Source organism: Falco punctatus (genome assembly GCF_963210335.1).
Source record: "Falco punctatus genome assembly, contig: scaffold_23, whole genome shotgun sequence".
In the NCBI taxonomy this organism is placed as follows: Eukaryota; Metazoa; Chordata; class Aves; order Falconiformes; family Falconidae; genus Falco; species Falco punctatus.
The window spans coordinates 11881-25314 of NW_027660078.1; the positions used below are offsets into that span (position 1 = coordinate 11881).

The 13434-nt window shown below is 42.4% G+C and overlaps 1 protein-coding gene across 1 annotated transcript; it reads left to right on the forward strand.

Moving 5' to 3' along the window:
• The first annotated feature begins 2798 nt into the window (after nucleotides 1-2798).
• On the forward strand, nucleotides 2799-11435 carry LOC308058028 (uncharacterized protein). The gene is made up of 5 exons (XM_080412038.1): nucleotides 2799-3199; nucleotides 4829-4857; nucleotides 4964-5030; nucleotides 5118-5162; nucleotides 9243-11435. The coding sequence occupies exons 1-5, from the start codon at nucleotides 3067-3069 to the stop codon at nucleotides 9386-9388; spliced, it is 420 nt and encodes a 139-aa protein (XP_080268164.1). The 5' UTR covers nucleotides 2799-3066; the 3' UTR covers nucleotides 9389-11435.
• The last annotated feature ends 1999 nt before the right edge of the window (nucleotides 11436-13434 follow it).

The following is a 13434-nucleotide window of genomic DNA, read 5'->3' on the forward strand; positions in this document are numbered from 1 at the left end:
GACTTAGGGCTAATGTCATTGCTGTCTCCTCAGAGATTCCCATGGAAAAACTGAAGGCCTTGTAAAACAAAGCTCAACAAAGTTTCCCTGTTGTCTTACACAGGAGAAGCATTTTTAAAGTTGTCGATGGGTGGCTAAGAAGGTGCTTGTTTCTGCTATTTCCAGCTGTTTGGTCAATCTCTTTTAGGAAAAATCACCTGACCGGGAAGAAGAGGAGAAGGAGCAGGAAAAGGAAGACACAGGTGAAGAGCTACAAAGTGCAGTTGTTGAGGGTGTGAAAAACTCTATTTGTAATGATAGCCATCAAGTCCACAGTGCTTCCAAAGACAACACTGGTGAGAGAAGTGAGTTAGTGAATACTGATCCCCGTTCTTCCTCTATAAATATTAATGCACAGAAAATGAACTGAAATGGTGATTGACTTCTGAAACAGTAAGTTTTTCCCTTGCCTGTGAACCCTAGTGGGCATTGGCAAGGAGGAAAGTAGCTTTTGTTCCTTTTCATTCATTCCTGAAGAACAAATTGTGGCCTTGGATTCCAAACGATGCTACATGGAGCATGTGTCATTCTTGGTTTTGTTGCTGTGTTCTCCCTGAAGCGATCAGAACAAAACGCACAGTTGAAAAAGAGGAGGATTAGAGAGTCTTGGGTGTGACAGTAGTATTCCCCTTTCTGGCCCGTACTGTCAGACTGAAAAGTTGTGGTTGCTCTTGGCTGAAGCCTGGGAAAGATTTGAGTCCATCTGAGAGAAAGCTGTTCTGTTCCAGTGCCTCACCTTGTCCAGTTTTAAAACGTAGAAAGTCTCTCCAGTGCCACGCTTGAGTGTGCTCGAAAGCATTGCCCCGTCAGTCAGGGCTGAGCACTCTGGTACTCACCTCAGGTCTTGGAGCAGGAGGAGAAGGCACACTTTCCACTGTCTGTCTCCAGAGAGTAGAGTGGTGTGGTAGATGTTACCAGAGCGTGTGTAGCTGCTGATCAAATGCTGCAGAGCGGGCCTGGCAGAACCTGCTGTATTCCAGGTGTTGTGCCTATACATGCTCTTCTGTCTGTGCATTTTACCATAAGCCTGCATTTGGCACAGTGTGAGTAGTCCTAGCTGAGGCTGGAACCAGCAGTTCCCCTCTGCTAGGACGGGTGCCCTCACTGGTCTCTAGCTCCTTTCCCGTTTTTTGTGTGCATGTCTCCACAAGAGCGAATCCTGAATCAGTTTTACCTAACGGACTAGCTTAAAACAGAGAAATGAAGATAGTTTAATCTGGCCAGGAACCTACTGAGACTGAGCCTTGCGTGTGTCTGGTAGAGAAGAGATTCGGATGTTAGCCCCCTGAGATAGAGACAAGTTGTGTGTTTGGGGTGAGTTTTTGGGCTGTGAGCCTCTCCTCTTTTTAAATGGCAATGCTTAGCTGTCTACCTTCTGGGAAGGTGCAGGGTAAAAACTGCTAGTCAAGGAAGGTCTTTTCTGGTAGTGCTACAAAAGGAGCATTGTTTCTTGGTGATTTTAGCGTGAAGATGTGTCGGGTGGTGTTTCTATGGTACTTCTTGTACAGTGGATGGTGGTAGTCAATGGCAATTTCTGGAGCTGTGGACTGGAGAGCAGGTGACCTAAACTCTGTATGCCACAGGGCTGCAGCGTGCTGGAGCCTTTTCCAGAGTGTGACCCAAACACGTCTTCAGTGCTGCTTGTAGCTGTGTCAGCTGTTGTGCATAGCCATCTTCTGCTGGAGAGGTGGCGATCCAAAGGAGGTACCATGATGTTGTGCGCTGGGTGTGAAGAAACCCTTGAATTCAACACTCACTGCTTAGTTTGTCCTCAGCAACAGAACCGCTGTGCATCTTTTGGGCGCAGGGGTGATGGGGAAAAGCAGAGTGAAATAGAAGGGCTCAGTGTCTCACCTCTTACTGCCTTTGTAGGTGCCCTGACTGCGGTGGGAGCAGAGGAAGAGGAAGATGCTGAATCTCCCTGGGATTCTGAGGTATTTCCCGTGAAGGACACCGGGGTTCCCAGTGGGGCGGGGGTGGGGAGCGAGATCCAGAAGCACTCGGAGCTTGGGCCCTGCCGCGGCTGAGGCTTATTTCCCCTTCTCCTGGTTCTGCTGTATGTTTGTAACTGGGGGCCCTTGAAATACTTGTGCTGTGTGCTAGCTGTTCAGCGAGGCTTGGGATGAAGGTAGGTCGAGCTAATGATTTGGGTCTCATGGCAACTGGCCCTTGGAGTTGGGTTTCTGGTACAGTATTGCGGCAGTGAAGTTTCTTGCTGCTTAAAATAGTCTGAGCTTCTCAGTGGGGCTGGCGGGATTGTTGCTTTTTCACCACACAACTCTATTCCGCTGACGTGTTCAGTGGTTGCCCTTAGGGTCTGCAGCCTAGATGATGAGCTGCTTCGGAAAAGAGCCTTTCTACCTTTTTGGCCCTTTTTGAGAGTAGCGTTCAACAGAAATACCACACATGCTGGCTGTGTTTGCCCTTTTAGTTCTTCCTGTCTGTGGGAATGGGTTAGAAGAAAGCGGGCAGAGTCTGTAGCTTACCCCCTCTGACTTTTCTTGTGAGGAAGAAGGAACTCTTCCCCATCTCCTTCTTAAAAATACAAGGCTAAAATATTATTGGGGGGGTTTAGGTAGCCTTGGTTTCTGTAAGCTTTGTCTTGCTCGTCTTTGTTCAGCCCAAATAGTCTTTGTTCAACCCTTGCAACTGGGAGTAGCAATGTGTTCGCTCCCCACTGCAGGACGTGTGCCTGGGGAACATCAGCACAAATTTGAGTATCGGGTACCAGTTCAGTCCGAAAGTTGGGTCCCCCCCCCCAGACCTGCAGTTACAACCCACAGCTCGAGTTACCGTGTTAATTCTCTCTTGCAGCTGTGCAGTTTGCCAACGTGACAGAATAGTTTAGATGAGTTGTGAGGTTTTTGCCTAAGATCTGAAAACACACAAGTCTGCTGTGATTTTCCAATATACTGTGTCTTGACGTGCCCTTTCCAAGGGGCTGATCAAAGGCTTTTGTGATTCCGTGCTGTGCAAGTTGGCTTAGCAGGAACATTTTGCATAGAAATGAGTTGAGAATTTGTACCGATGCTCACGCCCGTGTTTTATGTTACACAGACGGATTCTGAAAGTCCGGAAGAAGGATCACCTGGTGTGTTGCTTCCAGCTGCAGACAGACACGGAGCACGCTCACGGATTGTTTCAGGGGAGCGCCACACTGGTAACTTCGTGGTGGACTAAATGTTTGCCTGTAAACACGTACAGGCTGAAGTGAGCTTTTACCGATGTCTGCCTTAGGAATGCACTTACGGTGTGGGTGCGCGCTATAGCAATGAAGTGCTTAGTATTTGTTAATTAACACCAGCTATCACGGCGCTTGCTGGCAAGTTGTAAAGGAAGTTACCTTGTTTGCGTTACGTGTACCCTTTGGATGTGTTTGTATCTCTTTGGGTTCGGGTTCTTGTGGCATAGTGCTGAAAGTGTATGTGGTTTAGGGCTGACCTGTCTGAACACCTAAACATTCTTGGATGATAATGTAGCAGGAGAAAGGTATGATCTGGCTAAGCATTTTTCCCCCCCGCCTTAATTTTTTTATACCTTTCTGTTATGCTTTGCCTAGGAGCTAAAATGTGACTAAAAGTTCAGGGTTTCTGCCTGTACTTTGTGACGCTGTCTCTTGAGCATCTGCAGTGTAGAATGGCAGGGAAGTTTTGCTGTTGGGGTAGAACTCTTATCTGAACGATTTCTTTTTATTAAATGGTCAGTCCTGCTTGTAGTGTAAGTACAATAGAATAGCTGAAGAAGCTAATCCAGTTTTAGTTTAGTAAGCTGGAAGCAAAACTTTAAAAGCTCTTGGGAGTTTGTAAATCTACTTGTCGAGTAGTTGTCATGAAAGTCTGCTTTGTATGAATCTACTAAGATGAGTTTAAAATCAGTGCAAAAAGGGGATAAAAGGTGACTATGATAATCTTGCTAAGGTATTTCCATACTGCTAGACCACCAAGTTTCCTGAAATCAAATGCTGTTTGTTTTTTAATTATTTTTTTAAATACAAAAGTTTTGCTATGGAGCCATTCTTAATAACATTCCATACGCTTCTTTCATGAAAGGACTCAAACTGTTAAGATGACTAAAGCAGAGGACTTGAGAAATATAGGTGGGCCAGTAGATTGTGTGGGTTTGTAAGTGATTTAATGTTGGAAAAAAATCTTAAAAAAAATGAAACTATTTGGAACTGTGCTATAAATGCAGATTACAACCAATTGTAATTTGGGTTTTTTCTTTCCTTGCAAGCTGAACCAGAACAACCTGATAAGAACTAGTTTGATTCTTCCTCATTGAATGATGTGTATGAGATTTCTATGTCTGCACCCATGTTTTCTCTGTCCTATCGATGGAAAGGAAAATATCCCTCAACATCACGGTCATAGAGCTGTTATTTTATATAATTTGTAGTGTTATTTTATGGTAATTCATTACAGCAGACCAGCTTTGGCTTTTGAAATAATCTTTGTAGAAAGCAGGATTCAGCTCCTCAAAATAAGTATTTTGATCTTGTTTTGTTAACAAGCAAATCCTTATTGCTGCCTATGGATTGTCCTAGTTCTGTGAGTATTATTTCTTAAATCCAAGGTGCATGATGGGAAGCGTGCATTGTCCATTTCTTGTATACTGATACAAATGCTGGATGATGAGGTAAATTGAATGTTAAGTATCGCAGTCTCGATGAAATAATGCTTGCAACTGATACTTAGTTGTAGAAACTACTGATGTTGAATGGAGTAAAAATTTTATGAATTAAATAAAAATTAAATAAAATAACACTTTCTAAAACATTTTTCACTTCCAGGCTTTTTGGAGAAACCCAACAATTCCCAGGTAAGTATTTGTTCATGTCAGACCGACTACTTGTTCAGCTCATTAAATATTATAGAGTTACTTTAAGTGTGATTTTTTTTTTTTGTCATTGGATTGTCTTTCATAGCTGAAGGCCCCTGAATCTGTTTTGGAAAGGAATGAAACCTCTCCTAACAAAAAGCAACAGAAATCAGGTAATGTTCACTTCATGTGGTTCTGGGTTTAGCTTCATAGCCTTTCTAGATAGGAGTATTTATTAAAGCATCTGATTTGTTTTGCAGATCTATTGGAGGAATTTGGCTTAGGAGATGCAGAAGGTGTTGAAGGTATTCATAACAATCTCTTTGTAGCGTTCTTTTATGGACAGACACTTTGTACTTGCCATTTTCTTTCTAATACGAAATGAATGGCTCTAGCAAGGCATCCCGGGAGCAGAAGGTCTACTGAAATATACCTCTGTGTATGTGTTTGCTCCCTCCACTAGTCTGCTGTTCAGCACTGTCCATACCCTTCCGTGATGTACGCTTCCTACACCGTACTTGCTGTCATCTCCCCTTTTCAGGCAGTCCTGAAGTCTGCTTTTCTTTCAGTTTCGCAACCCCCCCCCCTTCCTGATTTTCCTGGTTCTCTGAGCATGTGCTGTGGCTGATTCCAGGCTAGGGATCTGCAGGCTAGGCTGTCCAGGAGCTGCCCGTGAGCCACAAAGGGTAATTCTTGGGCTCGTGCCGTAGCTGTAGTTTTCAGGAATTATTACTTGCCTGGCTTTTCTCTACCTGCCCGGCAGTTGTTTTGAAACATGTACAAACACATTCCTCTGAGGCTTCCCTCTCTTGTATCATGGAAAATGACCAGCAGGCTCAGAGGCAGGGGAAGGAAGTGAGGAAGAGAGACAAGATGGGAGGAAATTAGTGTCAGCGTGTTTCAGGAATTCTCTTTTCTTCGGAAACAAGGCTAAAGTTGAGGCAGCTAGCTGGTCGGCTATGTATTGGAGAGAGGATATGCAACCTTAATGGGTTTTTAATGTCTTTGTTCTAATGTTTATCAATTTGCATATTTGATAATTTGTGTTGTATTTTGTATTAATCACACTTGTTAATCAGATGAGAAACAATTTGCCACTCAGGTTTTAGAGTTTCTACAATTGGCTATTGACAATATAAACCAGAGAGAGGTGAACAGATATGTAGACAAGTAAGTGGACTTGTAACTTCTAAGTATAGAATACAAATAGTTCCAAGTTCTTTGGCATCTTCGCTTTAGGGGAAGAAAAAAAAAGTGTTGTTGTTCTTTTGACAATAATGGAGATGCAACTTCTCTCTAGAAGTATCTCCCTCCTTCTCCTCTCGCTCTTCTCCCTTTCATGTGTTTGCAATGGGTAAGCAACAGGTCCCCTTTTGCCCTTTATTTTGCAGTGACAGTGTTCTGGTAAGACACACAGATATTTGTTAGAGGTTGTTCAGTTAAAACATGAGTTTTGGTTATGTCTGTATTCCACAGTAATGTGGAGTGTAGCCCCACAATGGACCAGTACGTTACAATTTTACAAACACAGAAAGGAAAGGTTGCCTTTTCATGGCTCGTTTCATGTCAGCTGTTTTTCCTGTGTGGCTTTATTCATTTGCATCATGCTGGTTTTTACCCATATGTTATCTTGAAGGTCAGGTGCTAAGAAGTAGATGTAAAAATTTCTTTCTTTCAAACATTTTATGTTTGGATTTGGGTTTAAGGAATTTAGGTTGCTTCAGCAAAGCATCGTGATTCCTGCAGCACAAATACTTCTGACTCTAAAGGGGTTGAATGCCATCCTTGACAACTTGATTTCATAAATCTGGAGAACAGGTACAGTATCTTGCATAATTAAATATCCAATGAGAGATGGAATTTCCTATTCTATTTACTTTGTTACTGACTCATAGGAATACATTCTTAAAATTATTTTTGAGTCAAAATAAAATAGCGGTGTTCTCATGTTTTCTGTATAGCAAAGTAGCTGCTGTCCACTGTAATCTGCAAAAAGTCGTTATGTACATTATGTACAATTTATGAGGAGGGAAGTCTCAGAATAGAGTGGAGAGGTAAAGACTAATTGGAAAGAACTACGATGACTAGAAGTCATCTTTCAATGCTAGCTAGAGAGCAGACAGAGTAAAAGGTGGGGGAATGACAGGCAAAAATACTGGATTCTGGTTTACCCTGTGAATTTTTTATATACATTTTTTTGAATGACGGGCTCTTCAGAAGCCTTGGAGTAGGGTTCTTCCAGTGTTTTAACTAAGAATTTCTCCCTGTGCTAAAAGTGAAGAACTCTTGACAATGAGGAGTCATCCTCTTTCACAGTGTTGACAGAAGCCAATAACACAGAAAATAGACTCATGAATTACTGCTCCAAGAAAAGAAGAAATTTTACTTGCAACAGCTAATGGGAGAAGTCCTTAGCTTTTTAGTTGATGTTTTTTGAGTTATTTTTCCAGTGGTTGGAAAAATAATTACTGACTCGAGTTACCGACGCGATGAGAACTGGAATTTTGCAGGTAGAAGAACACTGTAGCCTTTCATCTTTCCTGCTTCTTCCTTGTTCTGTACCCATCATACAGAAATGTCAAGATTGATTAAACCCTATGGAAAAGGATTCTTAGGGGCTCCAATGTTATTAAAATCTTACCTAAAAAGGGAGACATCAGACTCAAATAGCTGCTGCAGAAATCTTTCCTGTTGACCGTGATTGGCAAGGCTGAACAGGAGTTAGGGTTGCTTTTCATTCTAGCAGCATGGCACCTAATTTTGAAGTGACTGCACTCTGAAACAGAATCCAAAAGACAAAGACACCTACGTACTCTGAACAGAGAATGTGACTTGCATTCTTAGAAGGGCAGTACAAAACTCTGGGTGCTCGCAGGTCTGCTTTTATCCCGTTTTCAGGCAGATACAGTTGACCAGAAAAGCTTATTCAGTCTGTGTTGTGCAGACAGGAGAGGTGTCACAGCTGTCCTGCATCCACAAAATATTGAAGTCTATCTTCTAAGCAAAATTGTGGTGCCCATGTTACATGATGGGAGTGATGGCGCGTATCAAAGTGCATGGTAGGAAGCTGCCTGCATTTTTCTGTTTGTGACCTGAGTGAACATTGGTGAAGTGACAGAAGAAGTCTGGTAAGCGTACCTTCATGGAAGGAGAGTAGGAGCAGCCCCGTCTGTCTGACCGACTGACCACCCGCTGCTGTACGTGGGTGGAGAGGCTTCTAGGAGTAGCACATAGAAAATGAAAGTTTGTAAAAGGAGTCACCTACAGGAGAAAATGCCAAGAGTGAGGTTGGCCTTGTGACTCATAAATAGTGGACCCTTTTGTACTTTTATGATTTTGTCTATGTTCTTCCTGTCTTGCTCGCTTTTCTTGTGGGAAGAATGTTGTGTCCCTCTCCAGCAGCGAAGCTTTGTGTATTGAAAGGCTATTAGGTAGAAGCCGTAGGATTATGGAGCAGGAAAGGAGATGCAGAGTGATTAAGGTGAAAAGAATCCATCTCTGGTTTTAGATGCCATACTTGACCTGCTGGGACTTGTTTCTTTCTGAATACTTGTTCCTTCAAAACGTTCACTGTGCCTTCCACACAAACAATACAATGAGTTGCTGCTTCTCAGTTGTGTCTGGAACTATCTGGAGTCCAGTTCTCAGATATAACAGAGATTCAAGGTAGGCACCCCATAATGGGGAGCCCAGACTGAGTGAGTGCCTGCTTCCGAGGAGTTTGTGACCTGTCCAGTATTACGTAGAAATTCTGAGAGAGGAGAGGATGGAATCCAGTTTTCAACAGTAAAAACATCCGGATCATGGGTTATTTCTCCACACTTCACAAGCCTGTCTTTCATTCAGTGGCCCGTCCATGTCTTCTGGAACAGATGGGGCAGCAGTTTGACTGAAATACTCTGTCTAGATCCATGTCTAGAGACACATTTGTGTCGTGCAAGGAATAAAGCTGGGGTCTTCAAGATTTCAAGCCTGTGACTTTGTTGTTCATGATTTTCTGTGCGCAACACATAGGGAAACTGAAACTGCTGGAGGAATACTATGTGGCTCACTGTGTGTCAGAGATACAGAGGTGTGTATCTATGTATGAGAGAGAGGTTGTGCATGTTTAAGAAACAGGAATGGCCTCTTTGTGACCATATGTAGTGATTTTCAGCAAATTTCCCTTCTACATTAAAAAGTAGAATGCCTTGGAAGAAAGGAATTCACCCAGATGCATCTTAAATCTGTATTATGATAATTTTGTCTCGGAGTGCACGAATTTGAGGGGATTTATTTTATGTTAAGATTTTTGTCACAAGTAGGATGATTCAAGATGCACTCTAGGTGTAAATAAGTAGTATTAAGTCATGCTGGTTATAAAAATGTGTGGGTTTTCACTGCAGGTGAGAACTCGGGGTCTACTTTTCATATGTCATCATCAGCTGAAAAAGACGATGTGAAGGATGCCATTGAATATTATGGGGTGCAGGTATGTAAGCCCAAATATTTTGGATTACAGTCTGATTCAGTAAGTTGTATTATACACTAAGGTAAAGAAAACTTATCAGTCTGTGAATATTGCTGAAGAGAGAGTCCTGTAGGTGAAGGCTGCGTTACAGTCTGAAGGAGAGTTGGATACAGTCGTCTTATGGTGGGGTAAAATCCTTGTCACTATGTCGGATGCTTGCTGTTACACTGATTTGTTTTCAGTTGGTTTGCTTAATTTTTGAGGGGTGTTTTTCCTCTTGTGCACTGCTGAGAAGCAGTGCAGGCAAATGCGGGTTTTTTTGCCTGTGCAAAACGCATGTTCAAGTGAAGAGGGAGATTTGTCTATAATACGCTGATCTGTTTGATGAAACACGCCGGTCTTCCTCTTTGTAAGACAAAGATCAAAGAGAACGCCTTGAAATGTGGTGACCTTTCTGATGCTTCCCAAGCCTCTGCAAAATGTGCTCTTGTTTGGCCACGTGAAGTGTTTGAAAAGGGTTTTCTCGGAGGGTATCCTAGAGGGGAATAAGGCAGGCGTCCTGCTTGTGTTGGGTGTGCGGGGCAGGGCTGCACAGCGGGGTCTGGCGTCCTCTGGAACACCCGAAGGGACAGCGTAGCAAATGATTTCCACCCCACAGCCGGGCATCACGAGAGAGGGACGTGCCTAATTCTAGCAGGCAAAGCGCAGGACTTAAGCCTGTTGCAAGGTGGTAGTAGTTGGCCAGTGAGCTTGGGAAGGGGGAGGGTGAGACAGGTGGTGTCTGGCTGAGGTGCTCCTTCCCTCTTGTGAGCGGAGGGGTCTTTGCCGCGGGAGAACAGGGCCTGGCTGACGAGAGGAGCGCGAGGAGCGTGACGGTCTCAGCCCGCTGGGACACCAAGGCTGCAGGCCCTCTTCAGGAGGCACCACGAGGGGAAGGGGCGTGTGGGCAGGACTGTGACACGGGGCAGAAGCAGTGGGAGCTGTTGAGAAACAGAGCGTGGGGACAGGGACTTGAGGGGGCTGGGTAGGGTTAAGGCGTGGTGCGGTTTTCCTGCGAGCTTGGGTTCCTGATTCCTGGGATGAGGGCAGGAGCAGGCAGGTTTCCCTAATAAATCCTTTCCTTTGCACCTTGGAGTGGAATTCATTATTTCTGAAGCTCGGGTGAAGAAATAATCCTCCCTTAGCCAGTTCTCTGTGTGGTGAACGGTAAGAAGCTTGTCATGTTCATTCCCGTTGGGTTAGCTTAGGTGGCCGGGGACTGTACAATGCCAGACGGCAGAGCACGATGGAGGGAGGAGGGTGGGTGAGAAAAATGTTGGCAGTTTTAATGAAAAACGGTATTAAAGCAATAAAACATGAAAAATAAACATGCTCTGTGACAAGCGCCGGCAGTTACAGAAAGCAAGCAGGCTAAAAGGTAAAAGCAACCCTAATGCCTAGGGTGTCCCTTGATTTTTCTTATAAAAATGGCTTTCAAAATGCCTTATTTCTATTATAGGATGAGTTTGCAACAGAAATTGCATACATCAACTGTAATTTTTTTTTTTCTTGATAATCTTTCTGTCTGTACCTGTTTACTTAAGGATAAATGTATTGTAGAAACTATCAACTTGATAGAAAAAACAGCACATGAAAATCACACTGATAAGGCAGAAATTTCACATCAGAAATTTCACAGCAGAAAATGAGGAATTGCACAGCGCTGACAAGCAGTTCTAAGTCCAAAACCTTGGAAAGAAAGAGATGCAAGAATGTGGGTTGAAAATGAGAAGAGGGAATTGAAAACAAGTTTTAAAAACGTTACAGCAGAACTAAAGCAGCTGCTTGGTGAAATTAATGAAACTGGGAAAACTCCTTCCCTTGTGGAAGAAATGTCAGAAGATGGCTTCAGTGCTGAGCTGAAGAGTTCTCATGCTGTTTCATCTCATGCAACAGAATCAAGTAACAGCTTAGAAAGTAAAGGTGAATTTGGAGACATTAAACTTATGCTAGGTGGAAAAGTACCCAAAATGGAAACTGTAATCCAAGTCTTGGTGTCCTTTCTGATCAAGATAAGTGAAATGCAAACACAGAAGATACCTGGAGTACAGGTGAAGGAGATTGCACAAATAATATCAATGATACAAAGGTGCCTCTAGCAAATGCAGAGAGAAAAAAAAAGCCTCCTATGGAAATGGAAGAGAATGAAACTGGAAGTAGTAGTAATGCAGTGGGAGGTTGTGAATACTCCCCGAGATACAGCTTTAAAACAAGTCTTTTGGATGACATTTCTAATATGATTCCTAAAATAAGACCAGTTTCTACACGTGATGAAAATGCACTTTTTGTAACAGAGAGGGAACTTGGAAAAGACTCTGGATTTAGTGATGATTTTCCCAGGGACTGCTTTATCGACAGCAAAATAGGAGAAACAGAAATGGAAAGTCTTTTTGCAAATGCTCAGCAATCATACGTCATGCTGAAAAGGAATCTTGATGAAGAACTAAACCAAGATACGGGAAGATTTAAGGGTAGGGTAGGAATGCTGCAAATAGTATTCCTGGCTTTGGAGAAAGAGAAGGTACAGCTGCTAAAAGAGGTGGTTCACCTGCTACTCTTTAGTCTCCCTCCGGATCAACGGTCCTGTTCACTTTTGCTATTTGTCATGAAGGGGAAGATGCTTCCTACAAATTGGGTTTTGTTCTAATGGAAATAGGTGACTTGTGAATAAAGAGAGCAGTGGAGAGTTGTCTTTTCCCCCATTTTTGGAAAACGGAATGCATTATTGTTCCAGTTTAACAGCAGGTGGCACTCGGTTCCAGTGCAAGTAGTTATCACTTCATTGCCGTAAAAAGAAATCCATATAAATATGTCGGTTCTGATTCTGAATCAAAGAATGAAAATAGCTTCTGAACAGGGTCTTGACTAATAATTCATGTGCTGTGATATCTGCGTGGTGTGTCTTCATTGCCTTTCACTAAAATTCCTCTTTCCTGTGAAACCATTTGTGTTTGTGGGTTTGGGATCTTTTTTTCTTTCCTCCCCTTGTTCAGGAAGCAGTAGCCCAGCACAGTTCCACTTGATTTTTTTCTGGTGGTGTTACAACTAACATTGTGCAGTCCTTCTAACTCTGTCCATCAGTAATGCTTTCACTTTTTTGTTGTTCATGTTTTAAGAGACACTATTGTTTTCTTTCTAAGGGCTGTATTTTTGTTGTCTTTCATGATGAGTGAATTTGAAGAACCCCCAATGACATAATACATTTTGTAGTGTAATTTTGTGAAAATGCTTCTCTATGAATTACAAAAAAGATTTCATTTTATATTATTTCAGAGGTAAACCCTGAATTAATCAATCTTGGATGTGGTGTTTCTGTCTTCTAGAAATACTAAGAAATACATGAAGCTTAACTTTGTTTTTATAGGTTGAGAAGAAAAAAGCAAACAAAGATGTTCAAAAGTGCAGGCGGTGGCAAAACAGGAATGTGTGGATAAATTAAATAACATCACTAATCGGCAAATGAAACAAAAGATTACTGTAAGGAAGTATGACTGAAAATGGAGAATGAAAACACGAAGACAAAAAGAATTTTTCATCTGGGGAGAGCTCAAAATTATTAAAATGCCAATGAAAGGGTAAGCTAAGGAAATAATCTTTAATTCTTATTTGTAGTACTATGTAAGTGTCTTAGGTTTTCTAATATTGTAGTAGTTGAAGTAGTTTCCTCAGTGGTGAAAGCCATAGTGAGTAGTCCACTGCTTCTCAAAAAGTGAAGAAAATTTCTTCTTAGAAAACACTAAGCTCATGATGGAGGTTCAAATTTATTGCCTGCTCTAAAAAAAAGAAAAGGAAAAAAAAACAACCATCCAAATTCCTGTGATTTCCTTGTCAATACTGAGGCAAAATGCATCTTCAAAACCAGAAAGAGAAGCAGACTGGAAAAAGCAGTTACTTTTGTAGGAAATGGCCACCTAGAAAAGAAAAGTAGGAACTGGCGGTTTGCTACTACTCCCTTTTCTAGGTGATTTTAGTGATCTCCGTGCAGTTGGTGTTTTCCTTTTCATTAAGTTAATATGCCCTTTGTCAGGAGAGGGTGATTTGAAGAATCAGTCAGCAGTATGCAGGCGAGCGGAGGTTATCTTTATTCG